Here is a 22,653-nt window from a genome sequence, read left to right as displayed (position 1 = left end):
ATGGACACTTAGGCTCTTTCCATGTTTTAGCTATTGTGGAGAGTGCTGCTATGAACTTTGGGGCATGGAGGAGGACACTTGTGGGGATGAGCACTGACTGTTATGTGGAAACTAATTTGACAATAAACTATTAAAAAAAAAAAAAGACTAGGGCTGCCTCCTTAATCTGGATGATCAGCTCTGTTTAGTTGAGGAAGAGACAAAGTCTTAGTGCAGGCTCTATGCTAAACACGTTATTTCAATCACCTGCAATTTCGGGGGTTGGGTGGGAGTTGCTGTTTTTAATCCCCATTTTAGACCACCTTGAGGCTTAGAGAGTATGAGAAGCTTGCCCGAGAACACTCAGGGAGAGAATGATGCAAGCCCAAGTATCTGTGTTACCAATGTGGAACCTTTAACCTGTGGATACTGTGGGTCCCCCTGCCCCTTGTGTTCTGGGTTGCTGATGGGTCATTTTGAATTGCAAATTCAACCTTCAAGAAGTATTAGAGGCTGGGTTCCAGTTTTTCTCTTTCTCTTGTCTCCCAATTAAGTAACCTTCCCAAAGAAGTTTGGGCTATCAAAAAATTCCAGCCCTGATTCAATCCAGCTAACCATGTCCCTCTATATAAAACAATTTGATAATTAATGTTTCAGTCAGTTAATTGCGGCCCCAGAAAATGGTAGACCACAGCAGCCCTCTCTTTCCCCCTTTAGGGATTTATTTTTCTTGTTAGCGTCACCATTTAACTTCTTTAAAAAATCTTTTTAATTTTGCTTTTTGACTATCAACTCTATTTGTTCCCTCTCCCCATAGTCATTCGCAAGTACTACTGGAATTACTTTTAGAATATATCCCAGTCTGACTGCTTCTCACCTCCTTCACTTCTGTATTCCTAGTTCAAGGGAATATTTAACAAATGATGGTGCCATTAAGTAAAATGGGTGAGTCTAGGGAAAAAGCATCATCAGAGGTTAAATCATGTCTTCCCCTGAATTTTATATCCTATTGGACGCTTAAGTGGAGTTCTTAATTATATCGATAAATGGAGCCTTAGTCCAGGACTGCAGCTGTCATTCTGTTGGTCGTGTGGAAAGTCATGGGAGATATGTGGTCATTTCGGAGTGATAAAGACAAAACCCTGGGCACTCCTCAGTTTGGAACCTATGTAGAAGGGGAGGAGCCGAAGAGAAGGCTGACAAGGGACAACCGATGGGACAGGAAGAAACCAGGAGAGGTGTGGCATCTGACAGTGTTTCAGGAAGGAGGGAGATATTTCACTGGCCCAGTGCTGCTGGGAGGCTGCCTGAGTTGAGCACTGAGAAATGGTTTGGTAAAATGGAGATTAGTTAGTGACATTGAAAGAGCCATTTTGATGGAATGGTGAGGCTGAACACCAGATTGGGATGTGTCATGGGGGAAGAGAAGGCAGAGACAGGGGTTACGCAGTCGTTTGGTGGTATTTTACCAAAATAGGAAGCAGAGCTATGTATGGATCTGTATTTGAGGGGGGATTTGGGTCAAGAAAGGTTGTATATGTTTAAGATTAGAGATTCGACACCTTTGTCTGCTGAGGGGAATGATCCAGAAGAGCGAGAAATTTTGATGACGCAGGAAATAGGAACAATATATTAAAGAACAAAATCCTTGACTGGGTAGGTAAAAGGGGACAGAATAGAGATTCCAAAAGGAGCAGAAGCTGGAGGAACAAGGACAGATGCTTGCAGGTGGTACATTTAGAGGTTGGAGGATGCAGTCATTTTCATGATAATCCTGAGAAATAGGTAGGACATGAGTCATTATCTTTGTTTCACAGATGCTAAAACTAAGATTCAGTTAAGTGGTTTGCTTAAGGCCTCACAAATAGGTAGCAGAGTTAAGACAACCCCAGTCTTGGGCTGTTGACATTACACCAAGGTTTCTATAATGCTTCTTCACTTTGAGTGGAGCTGAAATGGATTCATGCCTAATTGGTTGGACTTGCAGCCCAGAGCCTGGCATTCCAGGTCATGTGCTATCATTGAGCTTGAGGGCCTTGTTGAACTTCTCTAAGCCTGGGTTACCTTGTTTCTAAGATGGAAACACTTAATATCTGCCATCCAGGTGTGTCATGAAAATCAAATGAAACAATATACATGTAAATGCTTTGTAAATGGAAAAGTGCTTTTTGCACAAATGTAAGATGATGATTCATATGGTTGTAGCTCAGGCTAAATAGATTCAGAAACTTGCTAGGCAGAGCTATTTTGAAACGTGTGGCAAGGACCAGAATTTAAGCTTTTCCTTGCTTATGTAACATGACAGAGTAGCTAATGTTAAACATTAGAGGATTTGGTGTTAAAGTAAGTATCTCTATACTTGTAGTAATAGTGAGAATCACACCACTTCAAAAATGTGCGAAAATTGCTTGGAGGATGCTCATCTGTCAACACAGATGGGGGTGGGGGATGATGAGAAAGGATTTTGGAGGTGAAGCTCTTAGTGAATATTCACAACTAAACTTCACCTTCTGTTTCATCATTGTCATTTGTCTTATTGTCCTGCATGACATGGGACACAAAGCACTTTCGTAATACATTGTAACAGTACATATAGTTAGAGAATTTCCACCCATTATACTGACCTGTATCTTATACTTTTAAAATCATTCATGCTGGTGAGAAGTTTTAGAATTTAAGTAGTGTGGATGAACCACCACAAATAAGTGACTACAATCTGAAGTTCATTTCATTTGAGAGCTTTTATTGCTTTGTGTTCTATATATTATAAACTTGCTAATTTATGTCACATTGCGTTATATGGGATTAACAGATTATTCATGCCTTTGTGTACTTGTTATGGTGCAATAAAGGATGGAGTTTAGAAAGCTATTTAGTTTGTTTTAAAAATCCCCTTTTCCTTTCATGAGTATTGTTTGCCTTCTAAGTTCAGCGAAATGTTGCATATCTGTGATAATTTTCTTTGTAGAATTGACTTATTATCTTAAAATTTTTTTTAATATTTAGAATATGTACTTAGGATACATATTCTAAAATAATTGTGGTCACAGAATCACTTGTGTAACCTCTGGTAAGGTAAATGTCTTAAATTCATTTTGAGTTCTAGTTCTGATGAGCATTAATCTAGAACATTTGGCAGGCTTTTGGTGAATAATACAGTTTTTTATTTACTGAAACACTTTAGGCAAATGTTATTGGGTTCAAATCAGGCAAATAGAATGCCAACAAATGTTGCTAGTAGGCATCATTAAAAGAAAATGTATAATATTGTCATTATTCTGAATAGCTTGACACTTTTCAGGCTTTCCTTATGGATGTTCATTATTTTAGGTGTTGTAGAAATTTCTCAGGAAAGTTGTAGTGCTTCAACATGTAAATGGAATTTTACTTTTCATTTTAGGGTGGTGACTCCACTGAAGCAGCTGCCAAACCAAAGAGAAGCTTTTATGCTGCAAGGGATTTGTACAAATACCGACATCAGTACCCAGTAAGAGTATAGAATGTTTTTTCTAAAATGTAAAATATTTGCCTTCTGTTTTTGTTATTTTGTGGTGCTAGTGAGCACACATGCAAGAAGGGTCCTTGTGCCTTTTTTATATGTCCATATGCTAGAGATTGATATATCTTTTTTCCTTCAGCAGAACTTCAAAGATATCCGATATCAAAATGACTTGAGCAATCTTCGTTTTTATAAGAATAAAATTCCTTTTAAGCCAGATGGTGAGTAATCTGCTACCTTGGTAAAAAGCAAATGTTAAATAATAACATACACCTAGTTATTCTTTGTTTATTCTGTGGTCAGTACACTCTTAATGTATTTGTTCACTGATTGGCTTTACTTTGCTATGTAGTCTAATGTGTCCTCAAAACCCTAGACCTTAGAGTTGTGAATATCCACTTGGCAAATTCTAGAGGAATAACTGTGGATTAGCGATACCTTTCCACCACTTGTTCACAGAGGCCGTTGTCTTAAAGGTAGTGGGGGCCACTTTTGTGAGAGGGAAAGAGATGAGATTTATAGAATCATAAAATACTAGATTATTAAGAAACCTTAGAGGAGATCAAATTAATCTTGTTTTAAAGATGAGGTCAATGGGTCTTAAAGCTTCAGTGACTGACTTGTCTGGTCACTCGATTGTAGGGTTGGGTCTAGGATCCACAGTTCAGTATTCTTCTCACTATGCCATACCCCCAAATTATTTAGGACATAATTGAAAAGTAATATTTATATTAGAATGGTCTTTCCTATTGATTTGCAGATTCAGGGGTCAGGGAGCCCCAGCAGTCCCAGTTCAGTGTTCCAATATCCTGGGAAGGGAACTACAGAGATACTAGATCTCCATCCAACCCGTCCAGATAAACTGCTCCTCCTTCACAATTCTATAATTGCCCTCGTAAGATCTTTTCTAAGATTCTCCCCCTATAGGGAGAGGATGGGTCCACCATGGTAATATGCATATTTCACTAAGGTACCATGCTGTGGTTCATGATGGGCATCCTAATTTTATGCAGGTCAAACCAGCAAAGCTGGCTTCTCTCCTTGCCCTTATCTCTATGAAGTGACCAGATGGCCCTGGCTTCTGCTCTTTGCTCTTAATGGAAACGGAGCCAAATCCACAGCCAAGGGAGTCAGGGAATGAGGATCATAGATTGCAAAGCTTTCCAAGGAGCAGGACTGTGCATTCTTTGGTGAACGAACTGGAGGAAGGCTATCTGAAGGGTGGATGGAGTGTTGAGAGGAGGAATTCTCTGTACTATGCACTGAGAGATGCACCAGTTAGGAGTTAGGACTTAAGAACATTGCTGCAATGGCCAAATCCACTTGTCTTTAATTTTCTGGTGTCCCAAAAGTTTGCTCAGACTTGGGAGGAAACTTCTGGATAACAATGCTCTATTGCATTTCTTAATGATAGAAACACACTGTTTTATTTACTAATTGAAATAATATTAATTAAATTATTAGGGTTTTTTTAGGACCTGGGGTAAGAAAACTTTGGAAGAAATGCAGTGATTGTTAATTTGACTTTGATTTGAATTTAATAAAATTCACCCAAAGGAATGCCTTCAAATACTAAAAACATTGAACATGACAGTATTTAACTGAATATTTTTTGTATTTCTACTAGTGAATTTATTTTTGAGGAAGTAATTTAAAGTAATAAATTCATTTATTAATTTTTTATAACCTTTATCACAAAATTTACTCTGCAATCATGTAGGGTTGGTGGGAGTCAGGAATTTTATCTAAGGTCGTATAAAATGTTAATTCTAGTTTATTATATACATTACACCAACGCACACAATTTCTATTGTGTGGGTGTACCCACACATACACATATACTTGCCAATAAGCACAAGCCTGCAATGGTGTATTTTACTTGGGTAAGTAGGAGGAGGGGGTGTTGGAAGGGAAATTATAGAGGTAAATGGTTTTAAATTGCTGAGAAAGGCAGTAACGAGATTCGAAAACACCTTTTTACTCAACCTGCCGTAGGCCTTAACTACAACCTGGTGATACCTGGAAGAAACAAGAATGAGATGAGTTATATTTAGAGAAATATGTTGTGGTTTTTTCCCCCCTTAAAATGGACTAACTGGCCACATAGTCAATTGTGAGGACCTAGACAGAATTTGAGAAGCAGGAGGATTTTGTTAAACAGTTGACCCTTGAGCAGTGTAGGGGTTATGGATGCCAACCTCTGTACAGTCAAATATCCGTGTATAACTTTTGACTCCCCAAAACTTAACTGCTGATAGCCTACTGTTGACTGTAAGCCTTACCAAAAACGTAAACACTTAATTAACACATATTTTGTTATGTGATATGGATTATTATATCTGTATATAACTGTATTCTTACAATACAGTTTAAAACTGTGTTGTTCAAGGGTTAACTGTAAAAAGTTCTTATGGGGAAACAATAAGATGTGATGAAGAGGGCTTACTTTTTGGAAACAGCAAAACCTGTGTTCTCCTCCTACATTAGTCTTTTGTTAGTGTGTGACTGAACAAATTACACACTGTTCTCATTAGTAAAATGGGGATAATAGTACTGGTTTGGGAGAGTTCTGTGAAGAGTAAGCTGGATGATATATACTGTGTGTAACATGGGTCCTTTTTCTTCCTTCTTTCCTTTCCTTCTCCTTCTTTCCTTTCCTTCTTCTTCTTCATGCTTCTCTCTCTCCTCTCACCTTTCTTTTATTCTTTTGTTTTTCCTGGCCTACATTCATTTTTGATCCCATCTTGTATTTAAAGAACTATATGGTCATCTAGGGCAGGGGTTGGCCAACTTTTTCTGTACAGGGCCAGATAGTAAATATTTTCAGGTGTGTGGGTCATATAGTCTCTATTGCAACTACTCAACTCTACTGTTAAAGTGTAAAATATATAAATGAATGTGCATGGCTGTGTTCCAATAAAACTTTATAAAACAGATGGCAGGCTGTGGTTTGTCAACCTCTGCTTTAGAGTAACACTGTCTGATGAGAGTTTCTGTGATTTGAGGTACCATTGATATTTTAAAAGTTTGACTTATTACATAACTGATCATATGGCATAAGGTATTTTTCTTTTGAAAGCATTATTTTTGTGGCGGGCCTGGGGTGGCTCAGTCAGTTAAGCATCCAACTCTGGATTTTGGCTCAGGTCATGATCTCACAGTTCCTGGAATGCCCTGCATTGAGCTCTGTGCTGACAGAGCAAAGCCTGCTTGGGATTCTCTCTCTCCCTCTCTCTGTCCCTCCCCCTCTCGCACTGTCTCTCTCTCTCTCTCAAAATAAATAAATAAACATTTTTAAAAAAGCATTATTTTTGTGTGCTATAATTAAATCTCAGAGGTTTTAATATAAAGATTGATTAAATGTTAAAATGCCTTCAAAAGTGTCTTAACCATCTGGCCCATTTTCTAAATGTTTACTGTCTAGGTGTTTACATTGAAGAAGTTCTAAATAAGTGGAAAGGAGATTATGAAAAGCTGGAGCACAACCACACTTACATTCAGTGGTCAGTTACATTTATGTATCTTGAATCATGTCCTATTTAATCATGTATGTTTTTCAGATAGCATTAATATAATAATATTATTTTTCTAAAAAATAGGCTTTTCCCCCTGAGAGAACAAGGCTTGAATTTCTATGCTAAAGAATTAACTACATATGAAATTGAGGTAATGCAAGCTCATTTCATTTTATATGCAGTGACCAAATAATATTGCTATTTTATTGTCCTGGTAACTATTGAATCATTTCAGCTGACTTTTTTCTCCCCCACAGGAATTCAAAAAAACAAAAGAAGCAATTAAAAGATTCCTCCTGGCCTATAAGATGATGTTAGAATTTTTTGGAATAAAACTGGTTGATAAAACTGGAAATGTTGCTCGGGCCATTAACTGGCAGGAAAGGTTTCAGCATCTGAATGAGTAAGTAAAGCCCCACAGTACACCAGGGGCCAGCATGCTATTTTTCCTTGGTTGGAATTCCTTGTGGAAAATAGGAACAACTAACTATTAGATGGACCCAGGAATTTGAATTCAAAAATTAGTCTGAAATGCACTTTATTCCTTGTCCTATCTAAAGCACAACAAAACGGCAACAAGAAAGAATGAAATTCCAGGTAGAAATAAGGCCATTCTGCTTCACAGCTGCTTCTTTCTGAAACCTCTCTACTGCCCAAAGCCAAGTATGGCCTCTCTCCCTCTTGGCATTTGTACTTATTTCATGTATACAGTGTCCCAGCTCCCCTTTGTCTAGGCTGTGAGCTTGTGGCACAGTCTCTTCCTTAAGCGTAGTACCTTCTTAGATTCAATCTATAAATCAAGCCTATGACATATAAAAATCAGTTTCTAAGATGGAAATGGACTTGTATGTTTCTCAAAAAGAAGGGAAATTAGAATCTTCATTATTTAAGTAAAAACGAAGGCCCAGTTTTGCTTAATAAATCCTAAAACCTGTGAAGAGAATTTTAACATCGTTTATTTGGAATTGATTTACTGTATTCTTTTGCCTGGATATTTATAACGTCCATTAATACTTATTCCCAGCGTTTATTTTTCTTAGTATTGTCTTTGTATGCAAACTGATTTTTTTTCTTTTTAATTATAGGGTGGTTTATGAATGCTGGACCATAAAACCAGCAGCTTTAAAGCATTAAAAAAAATTTTTTTAGCACATTGTAATTAGCTGAACTGAGCAATTACTAAGATTAAAAAAAAAATACCCCCGAAAAACAAAAAAAAACCTAAGAATTTTTTCTTTACTCAGAACAGTTTTGAGCATCAATTAACTGAATTTTCTGGTGTTTTTTTAGAACTTTCATCTTGCCTTGCTTAAAATGAGTGTGTATTAATATTTAAGCCTTCTCTTTACTTTATTAGTTATGATCAACACATTGAAGTGGTAGCTTGTACTAAAACACTGAAGATATGGGCATAAAGCTTTATGAACCTGACTAGAAGACCCATTAACTCATAGCTCAAGTTAAATTTGATTTATATAGGGCACTTATACCAGAAGTATATTATGCCTCTGCCTAAGCAATGCGGGTCACTGTCTTTGGACAGAATTTCTAAGCACTTAGGTCACACTGTCAAAGGAAGCTGTATGCAAGTAGCCTATTGACATGTAGAATGGTAAACTATCACTTTAGAGAATCTCCATCCCCACCTTCTTGATTTTGGTTGGAACAGAAATCTTGTCTAATAACCGTTTGTTGAATGAATAAACACTGAACAAAATACATTTGCCAGCTTAAATCCTCCTTGGGGTTTTATTTTCAGATCCTCTAACTGATAGTTGGAAACAGAACCCTTCCGAAAGTTTTAATTAAAATGATCTCCTGGCCTTTCCAGGGGAAAGGAGCCTGAATTAACTGTCATATTTCCTGTGCCCCATTCAGATCCTTTTCTTTCTGCCACCCACTGTCTCTCATTTTTCTTTCCCTGGGTGATGCACAGAGCTTTTATTTGTGTTTTAATCTGTATGACATCTTTTTTAGAGTAGGCAGGAAACTCAATATATTTATAGTAACCCAGCAGACAAAAAAATCTGAATGAAAGTGAAATGAAATAATGTTCAGTGAACAAGTGACCATGACTAAAAGAAGTGAAATACTTTTTCGTATTTTTAAATGTTTTATTTATTTTTGAGAGTGCACGTGCGAGAGAGCATGAACAGGGGAGAGAGAGAGGGAGATACAGAACCTGAAACAGGCTCCAGGCTCTGAGCTGGCTGTCAGCACAGAGCCCAATGTGGGGCTCGAACCCACGAACTGTGAGATCATGACCTGAGCCAAAGTTGGATGCTTAACCGGTTGAGCTACCCAAGTGCCCCAGAAGTGAAATATTTTTGAACATGAGAATATAAACATATAGACCAACCACTATTTCCGGGTTTTTTTTTTCCGGTTTTATTTGTAATCACCTTAGATTACTGAGCCATATTTTAGACCCTGGAATTGCTTCTAACTTTTATTTTTGGTCTCCTGGTTCTTGCCTTTTTTGTGTCGTCTCTTCATTCACCTAGGCTTCCTGACTCTTTCAGGTCTATTTACCACCCTTCTGCTGGGAAGCCCAGCCTCTCTCTTTTATCTGTTTTGCAACCCCAAAGGCTGCTTACAACATTAGGAGGGTTTCAGCTGGTGTCCTCTCTTCCTTTTTGTCTTTACTTGCAATATTTATTTCAAATCATACTGACACACTCAATTTCTTTCTTGTATAATTTTGTTCCATAATCCCAATTTTCATTCTCTTGAAGCCAGTGTAAATTTTGGGTTGTTATATACATATTTTATGTAATGTAAATATTTTAAATCGCAGAGTATATAGATACAGATAATTTTACTGTAAGTCAGAGAGTGTATAGATACAGAAATTTTATCTTGGTTCTTCATCTTCAACTGGATGTTGTGCAATTGAGCTGGTGCAAATATAGAAAATTTTATGGGATCGTATAACTCATCTTTAGGATTTTTTAGGAAAAATGTTCCATCGCTTTTCCGTATATCTCTTTTTCATAGATTTATGAAGCAGGTGTTGCTCAAGAGTTTTATCACTAAGTTTTTGGAGAGTGTAAACCCTCTACAAACCTAATGCTAAGTCATCTCTGCTGTTAATGCCACATTTTCTTAATCTCATTCAAATTTTTACTGTCTCAGAAGACTCTTACTTCTTAACTATTAAAAAAAATACAGGTTCATAAGACTGAAACATATCTCTGCTGTGTTTTACTCTTTGGCCTCAAAGAGTTGAATGTTAAGGTAATACTTTTGTGGTAAACATCCAGAAGAATGGGGATGATAAAAACTGCCAGACTTGTCTTTTCCACTGTTTACCTAGCCTGACTCATTAAGATTTTTGCTTTGTTCGTATTAAAATGTAACGCTGTAGAACCACCCCCTTTTGTCCCTCAAGTAATTAACATCTTTCTTCACCCTTCCCAAATATTTGGCTAGTTATTTGTAAGTGAAATGCTCTACTTTTGGAAACCAAAGCAGGTATATGCATTGCTTTTATAAAATTCAATATCTGATGTATAAAATAGGTTTTAGGACATTAGAAATAAGTGGTTGTTATGGTTGTGTGTCAGTATGGGTAAATAAATACCTGGGCTGTTAATGACACATGATTAAACTGTGTAGCTGAAGATTCCTTTAGGACGCGGCCAGGTATTTGTAAATGAGGAAACTATTGGCCTAGTGATGTAGGGTAGGTATGTTATGAATTGTGATAGATAAGCTTGGAAAACATTCATCTGATAGTGGACAGAGAAGAAGTTTGTGCAATTTGGGGAAAAAGGCATCTTTGGAATCTATGCCATTAGAAGCAAAATTTAGAAATTGTCTGACTGGAAAAAGGAGAGAGAAGGAAGGCATGGATGGAAGACAGTTAGGTAATTAAGTGGGGATAGGTACATATATGGTGGTCTTTAGTACCAAATTTAAATAATAACAGTAATATTAATTTAATTTTATTTTATTTTATTTTTATTTCTAGGAGAGAAAGAGAGAGAGAGAGGGAGACAGACTCTGAAATAGGCTCCAGGCTCTGAGCTGGCAGTCAGCACAGAGCCCGATGCGGGGCTCGAACCCACGAACCGCGAGATCATGACCTAAGCGAAAGTCGGACGCTTAACCGACTAAGCCACCCAGGCGCCCCAATAATATTAATTTTAAATAGTATCTAATATTTTTGAGTTCTGCATGCCCTGCACATGTCTCAACTCATTTGATTCTTCTAAAAGTCCAATGAAATATTGGCCATTTCCCCTCCTTTACAGATGAGCATACCGAGTCAGAAGGAGATACCGTAATTTCTTATAGTCGTAGGTGGCAGAGACATGGTATAAACTCCATTCTGACTCCAGAGCCCATGCTCTTAACTATGTTCTGCTAAATAAGTCAGTTTTGCAGCCTTTGTCAGAATTGTTCCAGTAAGGTAGAGTTGTTTTTGTTGATTACCTTATGAGTTGGCCAATATGGTGGTTTTTGCTGACACTGTAAATCATACCGTCAGCTGATTGCTGATGTTGCATTTATGTTTAGTACTAGTTACATGTGGTGGGTACAATACAGCAGGTGTTGTTGCAAATAAATGCTCTAGTAGATCACGTCCTCAGTGTATTTAAGATTGAACAACAATTCAGCGTCAGTGGGAATAAATTTTAGACCTAAATATCTCTCAGATATGAAGAACTAAAGAAATAAGAGGAACTTATATTCCACATTTGAATTTCACATAGACTGGCATTACATTGAAGTATAAGGGTTTAATAACTTCTAATTAATTTATCCTTCCTTTGGTGTCTAATGACTTTCAGTAAAATGATAATGCATGTTTCCATAGCTTACAGTTCCGTCAAAAACTGTTTTTCCAATACTTCTTATTCCCTTGCTTTCCTTCCCCTGATTTTCCCCCTACATTTTATTCAATCCTCTCTTCCAGGTCCCAGCACAACTATTTACGAATCACTCGTATTCTTAAAAGCCTTGGTGAGCTTGGATATGAAAGTTTTAAATCTCCTCTTGTAAAATTTATTCTTCATGAAGCTCTTGTAGAAAACACTATTCCCAATATTAGACAGAGCGCTCTGGAATATTTTGTTTACACAATTAGAGACAGGAGAGAGAGGAGAAAGCTCCTACGGTTTGCCCAGAAACATTACACGCCTTCAGAGAATTTTATCTGGGGACCGCCAAGGAAAGAACAGTCAGAGGGAAGCAAAGCCCAGAAAATGCCTGCCCCTCCCACCTCTGGTCATATCAGTCAAACTTCTATGCACAAAAAATCCAGGGACTCCAAAAATTCCTCCTCAGCTGCTCATTTGAATAGCAAAACAGCTGAGGAAAAGAAAACGACACCTGGAGGGCCTGGAGAAGAGACAGACAGGCCCAGTGCAGAGCCCAGCAGTGAAGTCGCCAAGCCAGGAAATGCAGAGGACGATAATGCTGAAAATTCAAATTCTCAACTGGAGAAAGCAGTCAGCCATCCCACAGAGAAGAAGGAAACTGCAGTTCCTCCAGAAAAAGATGAAGAAGGTGAAAATCATAACAAAGACTGTGAAAATCCTGGAAATTCAGGCCCACCTGATGATGCACTATTACAGTGAATTATCAATTATCAGAGAACCCACAAACCTGTGTAGGTAAGGAAGGGAAAAACTATATACAATCTATCCTGAAGAACAGAGGTCGTTTCACATTTTACTCATCTGTTTGTAATTTCTGTTGTAAACAGTCTGTTGTTGGTTTTTTTATGTTGGATGATAATGAATTTAATATTTAGTAAGAGGTTTTAAGCAAGACCCAATAAATGAATGTACTCTCTAACAATTTTTAGGATGTGAGTTTTCAAGTTTTGTGTATAACAATTGCATTTAAATTATTTTCACTGTATATGGAAATAATCATGTAGTATTTGATATATCAAATAAATTTTTTGGGAGATTACAGTCTATATGAAGAAAATCAAGAGGATAAATTTCATTATGTTGCCACATCATTGGCCAATTTATGCATTCATAAAACTGGAAAAACAAATTTGGTCGTTTCAAATGTATTCAGCAAGTGATTTGGACTCTTCAGTATGACACCTCTTCATAAATTCTGGTGTGTGAAACGGATATTCTTAGGGAGCCATAATCACCCTGCCCACTGTCATTTCCTCTTTTCCTGTCTCTGCCCTTGCTCTCATTTGCCATCTCTGTCGGCCAGCATGTGCATTTCTAGGGTACATTCAGGTGATCCCCTGTACTGACATTTAAATGGAGCAGAGGGGCACTTTTAACTGTATTTATCAAGAATTTGCTTTTTTAAAGTAATAAAAATGTTTTTCTATGTTAAGTGCTTAAAAACAAATTTTGATGCAAAAGTCCAAGAAAAGGATTTTGCTTTTATGGCTGTTCCATATAAATTCGGTGCTTGTTTCTGAATGCAAATGACTAAAGAATTAAAAAATAAGGAAAGAAAATATACATTTTTAAATAGCATGCCTCTTAAACTGGTAACAAGGCAGTGGTCCTAAAACCTTGACTATTTCAGTATTCTTTAGGCTGTGAAATTAATAATATTGCTTAGTCCAGTGTATCTTTAAAAAAGAAAACAATTTGATATATCCCTAAGTTGAAACCTTGAAATTCAGGAGATTTAAAATTCCATATCCTCAGTTTTAGCAAGCACTTAATGTGTTAATATTGGTTAAGAGTAAGTAGTTTTACTTTCTGTAATATTATTACTAATATTACACATCAGAAAATAATGACTGTGGTGAGAATTTCAAAACATACCTACAAATATAGTTAAAGCAATTAATAGGAAAAAAATTCACTTTCATTTAGAGAAGAATTGGCAGTCATGTATCTCTTGGGCTTTTAGATTCTCTTTAACCCCCCCGAGAATGTTTACTGTGTCCTATTTGTTAGTCACATCATATCATCCTCTGTGACCTTTACAATCGGGGGATTTCCAGCAGAGGATTTCTAGAAAATATACCAATACTATGCCTTTAGAAGTATGCTTTTATTGCTTTGGAGTTTACATAAAGCAGTCTAGTTGCTCGAACCTGAGTTTATAATATATTATTAACCAAGTTGTATGTCATATTCCAATTACTTTAGAGCATCTTCTCATTTTTGGTGCCCAAAGTATCCCAGTTTTTGCTTTCTACTGTTTTGTGAAGTGAGTATTAAGATTTGGAGAAACAATTCTGCTTTTGCATTTCAATTTCTTTTTTGTGTGGACCCTCTAATGTGCTGCTTGGAGCAATGTCCCCATAGAGCTCAAAAAACAGTTTTACAGGGTAAGATGAGAGTAGTTGTCACATGGAGCTGAACTGGAGGAACATGATTAATTCAAAATATCTTACCAAGTTGAATACATAAAAAAGTGTTCAGACTGCTTTCTAAGTGCAAAATATTTAAAATTTGTGACCAGATATTAAAATATTAATAAACAGTGGACAGAGACTAAAATAAATGAATATAACCTGAATTGCTTAGAAATTATCATGTATCAGAGTCCTTACTAGTAAAAACACTTCATTCAACAATTAAACTTTTAGAATATTATTCCTAAATAAGGGTTTGATTAGATTGTACCAATTAATTTGAGAATATTTAGTCTCAAGGGAAAAACTACCTGGCCTCCATTTATATAAACAGTGGCCTTTCCCCACGATGTTGTTTTTAAAATCCGTATTCATATGTAACAGTATGATTCCTACATTTAATCTGCAAATAATTTATGAGAGAATTCCTCAGTGGAGAACAAGTGAGAAGACGACATTCCTTTTGCAGATAAAAATTGTGAGTGTCTATAATTTTTTTCTATAAAGAATACTTTGTAAAATTAATAGTTTTTTAAATAAGATCTATAGATATGTATTTATGTGGGTCTTAAATATCAAACAGCCCTCTGGGGTTGACTCTAATGTTTTGTATTTTTAAAAACTACCATATGCTTGCAGAAATTTACTGAGAAGCTGTTTTAAAAATGCGGTGAAGCATGGCCAAATAGCTAGAAACATTATTGAATCTTTGCAGATATATAGACTTTATTGTTGTACCTTGGACTGTGAAGATATAAACATTGGCTATTGATAAAATATTTACTTGCACTTCATGGCAGATGTTATATCGCTTGGTTAGTCTAGTACATTTCTAATATTTTGTGCTTTCATATCTCTAAGGAGATAATATATGTGAAAGTATTTTGAAATACTGTAAAGTGATATTAATTATAAGATATATTTCTGTACAGTAGAGAAAAAGTTTATAACATTAAGAATATTGTACCATTATACAGTTTCATGCTCAGTCTCATACAAAACTCAAAAGAATCTTGATAGAAGCTAAAATGTGTCTGCTTTTTCTATATTAGGTCTAGTTCTCAATTCAAAAATTATTTTGCATAGTTTTATTTTGAATTTTGATTTTGAGACTACTTTTTTTCAGCTTCGAGGAGAAAATAAAATGTGCAACTCAGGAGTTACTAGAGAAGTTCTGAGATTTTATTTTCTTTGCTAAGTATTAACAATGTAAACATGAAAATGTCATTTCTTAAGTATCATAGTCATTTTGTTTCATATTTTGTTGTGTAAAATTACCTACTTTGCTTTTAGTTTTTATGCATTAATCTGAGTGAAAATATTTGGTGAAAAAGGAAAAACAGTGCAATGTTATATCTGAGTTACTCTTTAAAAAGCCATTTTAGTAGGTAAACTCTCATATCAAGTGGTCAAAACCTGGTTGAGCTGATAGAGAATATTTGTTTATTGTTTAAAGTTAAATTTCCCAAATTTATAACAGAGTTATGATTGGATTAATACTCTATTGAGTAACTAAATGGGCCATTTTTTTGTCTTTCTATAATTGAGGCTCCTCTAAAAGCTTTATGTTCTAACCTGAGAAAAGAAGGACAATCTTGATCTTACTTGATTACAGCTTCATCTACGGGTCTTTCATGCCTATTTGTGCTGAGTGGGGATCCTTTGTTATAGGAATGGTTTTGAAGATTTCTAATTTGTCTCCCACTTAGAAAATTCCTCCTTGTCTTTTGGGTTATATATGCTAAGTAGAAGATAGGCTGGAGTTAGACATGCTAGGATCGTTTCAAGTGTATGTGAGGTTGTAGAGAACAATGATGGGGTCAATGTCAGATCTAGAAATTAGGAGTTACATATATTCTTTCAGCTTTGAATTCTGTAGTGTTTATTACATGAACAGATTTGTGTGGGTAATCTCTAGGGTGACAGTGAGTACTACCCTGCCTCGATCCCTGTTCTAGTTCTCCAGCCCACCCAACAGATTGTGTTCGGGGACAGACTGTGGTTTTAGAAATCTCTTATTATTGAAGTTAATAATAATAATACTACAGTTATAAATATGAATGCTTGGAAGTGTCTAGATGTGCCTTAATTAATGTAGATGGTTTTTATTCAAAAGTTTAAATTTCTACTCCATTGTAAAATCTTGCCATGAGGAACTTTCCAAACCATGAGTGAATATCAGTTATTTTAGTGAACTTACTTTGGTGCTTTTTCATTTTGGAGAAATCTCCCTTTGTGACAATATCATTAATTCATAAGGAAGTATACTTGCCACAGTGTCAACAGTGTGTTATATTTGACAAAAAGTGTTTACAGTAAGATTAACTACATTGTCACATTTATTTATGCTTTTGTTTGGTTTTGCTACATGCTATGATTTTCATTTTAAACATTTCTCAGTTACTACAGGTAATATTTGTCTGTGTTTTACTTCTTGTTCTTAGCTGCAGATGGATGCAGAAAATGGAATTCTATTAGAGAATTATTTAAAAGTTTAATTCCAGTAGATGGTTGGAGGAGTCTGAAATTCATTTTCTTATTAGAAACATTTAGAAAGCACTGTTTTTGCTTTTTTCCCCTATACTAGAATGTTATTTTTCACCTGCTTTTTCTCCCCTTATCTGTTGAGAATTATTGTTTTAGTTATTTGTGGGAAATAGCTTCTTAATGTTTCTTTCTTGAGTTAAAGTTTTCATGTTAGAGGATACAATCAAGTGCTTTGTTTCATGGCTCAAACTGTGCCTGGAAGTAGAGTTCAGAAAGGGGAGTAAAAATCAGGTGAGCATCTTGGTAACATGGAGCCAACACTGGGTTCCAGCCTCTCCAAAGTCATGATGGATCCTCAGAGCCTCCTCTGGTTTAGGAGGGTGTTGAGCTTTATTGTCCCTGGTTGCTGAAAAGGATGGATTACCTTGGATTCCAGACATGATTTTAATACATTATCAATTTTCACAAAAATATCTGTTACAGCTTGCTACCCTTTTGCAGTTACGAAATTGTGAACAATTGGACACTTGCTATGTAAATTGAATCTTTATAACTATCTTGGGAAACATTGAAATACCATTTCCGCCCACCCTTCCTCCCAGTTCTTCAATCACAGTTCTTTTAGGTTGCTCTTTCATAGGTATATATTTAAAAGTTTTTATGAAATGGCTCAATGTACATTAAAAATGAAGTGAAAGGGAAAATACATTGATACTTGTTAGGTAAAAGTATCTTTGTAAACAAAAAATCTGAAACCTTATGAAAGTATATTTAAGCTATGAGCTATATGAGTTTGTAGAACAGTTTGCATTAATCAGAGAGATTAGTTATATAATAATCTTGGTCCTAAGAAATATTTAAGTTCTATACTCTTTGGTCAAATGAGCATTATTTTTTTTCGGTGCTGATAGAAGATTTAGTTTCATGTGGAGAAAAGGAAACTATAAATGAAACAAAAGATTAGAAACAATAACAAGAAGCTTACTAGAGAAATCAAGATCTAACCAATTCTAGGTTTGTACAAATGACACAATTACTGGAAGCAGATGAGGAATGATCCACAGAAGTTTTATGTTAGGGATGTGATTTCAGAATTAGCTCTGTTTTTTGTGCGTAGGTGATTAAAGGACTGGTGTGCAAACAGAATCTCATTAACATTCCCATTTGAAACTTTTCAGTAGACTGAGAAGTAGGCAAATGATTAGATACCGAGTTAAATTTTTTTTTGCCAGTGTGTATCAATAGTTGGTGGTTTTACTAACAAGAAATTAAACTGGGGGACTGGCTGAGATAAGAGAAGATTCAGTTATATGGTTGTCTACAAATGAAGTAACTATCACCCATACTAGAGTTGACAGTGTATTGATTGTGAGGCATTACAATCAAGAGAAATAAATGAGAGCAAAGCATTAGCTTATCCCTTAATAAGCATTTTTCCCTTTTTACTAAAACACCATTTATTTATTTCCTAAGTAAGATATTGGCCTTTTGTTAGTATTACCTAAGAAGATGGATGGCCAGCTGGGTCCAGGCACTACTATTTCACTTTGGAAACTATTGTGTCCTTTGTTTTTTTAGTATTTCAGGAAAATGGGTATGATTCTTCAAAAGATGTGTGTTTTACTTCGCACATAAGCTCTAACTCTCCAGCAGCTGCTGGGTCTTCTCTGTGCCCTGTGTTCTACTGCAGTATGAATTACAGAATGCTGTGCATGTCTGTGAGTACCAATACCATGTGTATGTGGTAGGAGTTGTAACCAGTTTCTGGATCTGTAGGGTACTATGAAACACTTGTTTTATAATTCTGTAATTGTATGGCAGTGTTATGCCAAAAATGTATAAAGAACAATAGTTTCCATTGCTTACCGCTGTATTTTAAAATATTGTTTCTGAAATAATATATTTAGAGTTCCTTTAGAGTAATTATTTTTAAAAACTATTGCCAAATATACATCCTGTATAATGAATAAAAGCCACTTCATCTTGGTTAACATTTTAGCATTATGTTAGAGTACATTATGTTGGTTTTGCATGATTAAAATATTTTTAAGTAGCTGGGAAAATGACTTGCTGCTTTCCTACAATTAGACATATATTTTTATGATTATCATATGAGGTCAACATTATTCTGTCTTACTTTGTAAAATAAATCTTTTATTTTGAAGGGTGAAATCTTATTTACATATGAAGTTATTTTTGTTGTAAGATTTTGGAGGGCAGGTCATTTGTATGTGTAAATACTTGGATGTTTATTATTTCTTTTTTGCTTTTCTCTAATGCAAAGTTTTAAGAGTATGTTTAACACAGATAAATGAAAATGAGTAACTAATGGAGATGGCATTTTTTTCACTTAATAGGGCTAGTCTTTTTAATAAGAATATAGTTGACACACAAGGTTTCGTTAGTTTTACGTACAAAATAGTGATGCAGTTTCTCTACACATCATGCTATGCTCACCATACATGTAATTGCCAGCCGGCAGCATACAATGCTTATAATATCACTGTATTAAGTCAAATTTTTGATTAAGAAAAATGCAGTTGTGAGGTGAAAGTAAAGAGGTTGCTCTAGATAACACAGGACCCGTGTGGATGAGGAAGAAGATGAGCTTGGCTGCATTGGATAGGCAAGAAAAGAGAGGAAGAAAGAAGTAAGAATAGACTGTGGTAAGAGTCAGAATGAAATGACATTGTGCATAATTGAGAAACTTAGAGGAACAAAATAGCAGCCACAGTGGTGAGTGAGCATGATTTTAACTGCAGCCTTTGGGTTGAATTGTTTAGTAGGGAGGAATGCGCACAAGCAATTATTGTCCTGAAGGAGGAACGGACACATTCTGGTGATAGAGAAGCCTTTTGCCCGAAGGTTGAATGTCTGTAGGCAAAGCAAAATACTTAGAGGTTGGAGATTCTCAGTATAGTGAGAAATTCAAGACTGAGCCTGCATGTCTTTATGAACGTAAAATTTAATATGGGAGAGAATTCGGAAAAGACTTATGACATGTTCCTTATTTTAAGCCTCAAGGGATGTAAAGCAGGCAAGCTGGTGTTCCAGGGAGGAAGGGAAATCCCAGCCTGGATAAAAGTAATGATGGACATTTTGGTTTTCTGTACGTGATTGTATGCTCCGGTGATTGTGACTAACAGGCTGAACTGACACAGGGAACATATAAGGATTATCCTGTCCTTGGGATTATCCCTGAGAAAAACGTTGGATTAATTGGAAGAGCACTTTAAAATAGGTTACTAAAGACAGAGATTAGAGAGCCAGCGTGTATTTGATTTAACTACGCAGAAAGACTGGGTTTATGAATTAATTTTGTTGTAATAGTTAACATGCTACTATTTTTATAACCTTAGTATATATTTAACACTACCAATGAATATATAAATATTTTCTCTTCAAATGGTGTATAATGTATTTTTATTGTGATAGAAATAGCCTGTTTTATCAACTCTCAGCTTTGGAAAAGGAAGATTTTAGAGAAAGAAGAATAAACAAAGAAGTGGTAGATGACGTGAACCAAATGAGATCTGACAGGTTCCCTTAGAATGCTGAGCTTGTCTGAGATCTTTGAATGGATGATTTGATGGTTGTCAGAAAGAGAAGTTCAAGAAAAAGCCCGAAGGAGTAAAAAGTAAGGGCAATGAGGCATTCTGTTTAGCGGAGTAGAGTTGGTTTTCAGGCCAGAGAGACTCGGATCCACATGGCAAAATCATCATTTGTCATTGGCTGTGTGGCTTTGAACCACTAATGTAAATTCTCAGGGTATTTAGTCTCTCATTGGTAATATCTATTTTGTGAATTCCTTGAAAGGATTAAAGTGTAGGTTAACCACCAGAGACATATTCGAGATACTCCTTTATGCTGGCTGCTGTTATTCTAGAAGAAAATGAGATATTTGGGCATAACATACATTGTGTAGCATTTATCTCGATGAAAATCTATCTGTGTTTACCAGGTTTATAGATAAAGCTAAAGATTAACTTCTACTTGTAGGGTACTTTTTTTCTAAGAAAGCTACCAGATATGGAATTGGTGATTTTATATTAGATATACTGATATTGACTGGAGAGAAAATTCCCCTCACTGTGAATATAACGAATGTGCCAAAGAGCCCTTTATTACTTCCTTAATATTTGTTTTTGAATTGGTTTACCTTTTTTGCCAAAAAAGATGGGGAGTATGAGGCAGAGCTGAAGCCTTTGTTCGGATCAGGATCAGGAATGATCTAGTTTATGTTAGGACACTATCAGTGCTGATTTTTATCAAAAGCAAGGAATTTTAATTCCAAACCTTTCAAATAGATATTCACTTTATATCTTAGTGGAAGGCCACTTAATAGTTAACATTAAAGAGGTGTATGTAGTTAATTCTATGAACTTGTGGCCTACTTGTTATTGTTTACTTAAAATCAGAAGTAGGAGGATGAATAATCTTGTGCTAAATAAATATTCATCTTAAGGCATCTTCATACTGTGAAATTTAAATGGGGTCACCATAGGTCTTGGGCCATTGTCTTGTTCAACCTTCAGAATGCCACACACATGCAACAAATGTGATATGAAATAAATTCTCATGACATAAATAGAAGCTGGACAGTTTCATTTTCTTTAGCATTCATTTTGATGAGTTTCCCCTCATTTTCTCTGTTTCAATGTCCAGGTATGGGAAGAGGAATTACGGACTTTTATAGTTAGTGGTGAGCATGGATCCTAATCTTTTATAGATAATGAAGAGGTGACATGACTTTCCTCCCTCAAATGCTACAGATGAAAGAGCTTCAGATAGAACCTAAGCCCTCTGGCCCACTATTCAGTGTGTTTGCTAGGAATGGCCCCTTTTAACTCTCAAGGACCCTTTACTATTTAGAATGGATTCAGAAGGATCAGCCCAGACAGTGGGCTGACCTGTGCTACAATATTAATCCAGGACTGGAGTCCTCTCCATGGAAGAGTTTTACTCACCGCTGAGCGTATTTGCCACTGGCTATTGATAAGTTTAGCAGGCTCTGAAGCAGGTTCAAACATTTCCACGTGAGAAAGAAACCCACTGGGGCTCTGAAAGTGGACTTTGAGTACACTATCTCTACCATGTACCTCTTTGCGCAGTATCTCATTTAGATCTCATCTCTGGGGGAACATGGAGCTGGCTGTACCCAGGCATTTCTCATCGCACCGAATGGCATCTTTATCTCCAAACTGGAGACCAGGAAACTACCTTTGAATTTTCATTTCCTCATTTGTATCTCCATTGTCCTCATAGGCCTTTATCTGTTGTTAAAGACTCCCAATCATCCCTCAGCCTTCAGAGAGAATGCGACCTTTACAAGATGCCACAGTGTACCTTAGTATCTTGGGTGCTAAGATATAGGGCCCAACACATAATAAACACTTAATAAATGGTTATTGAATTAAAAAATGTTTAGTGGTTATATCTTGAAACAAGATGAATATGGGTAGGGACATTATTTTGGGGTCCATTTCTGAAATATAAAGTTTTCCTCAAGGCAAATAGCCTTAAAATGAATTATTATGTTTGTTTTTATTTGAGAGAGAGAGAGAGAGAGAGAGCGAGCGCTCAAGCAGGATAGAGGGGCAGAGGGAGAGAGAGAGAAGGACTCTTAAGCAGTCCCTACCCTTAGCACGGAGCCCGATGCCAGTCTTCATCTCGTGACTGTGAGATCATGACCTGAGCCAAAATCAAGAATCAGATGCTCAACCAACTGAGCCCTCCAGGCACCCAAAATGGATTATTTTTATGACAAGTAGAAAGATTTATATTGAAACATTTAAGAGTTTAATGCTTTGACAACCTAGATCATAGTTTCTTCCTGGTTTCTTGGATCACTTAGTAACAAATGCCATTAATTG

The 22,653-nt window shown here is 36.1% G+C and overlaps 1 protein-coding gene across 1 annotated transcript; it reads left to right on the top strand.

Annotated features, from left to right (window-relative positions):
* Positions 1-1,088: 1,088 nt before the first annotated feature.
* Positions 1,089-21,373, top strand: OGFRL1 (opioid growth factor receptor like 1). Its single transcript, XM_077767232.1, has 7 exons — positions 1,089-1,217; positions 3,380-3,466; positions 3,618-3,699; positions 6,903-6,981; positions 7,078-7,144; positions 7,251-7,396; positions 11,915-21,373. The coding sequence occupies exons 1-7, from the start codon at positions 1,089-1,091 to the stop codon at positions 12,576-12,578; spliced, it is 1,254 nt and encodes a 417-aa protein (XP_077623358.1). The 3' UTR covers positions 12,579-21,373.
* Positions 21,374-22,653: the final 1,280 nt, after the last annotated feature.

This window comes from Crocuta crocuta, unplaced genomic scaffold, assembly GCF_008692635.1.
Source record: "Crocuta crocuta isolate KB4526 unplaced genomic scaffold, BGI_CrCroc_1.0 scaffold518, whole genome shotgun sequence".
NCBI lineage: Eukaryota > Metazoa > Chordata > Mammalia > Carnivora > Hyaenidae > Crocuta > Crocuta crocuta.
Note: the sequence above shows the minus strand (reverse complement) of the source record. Positions and strands in the feature narration are given on the sequence as shown.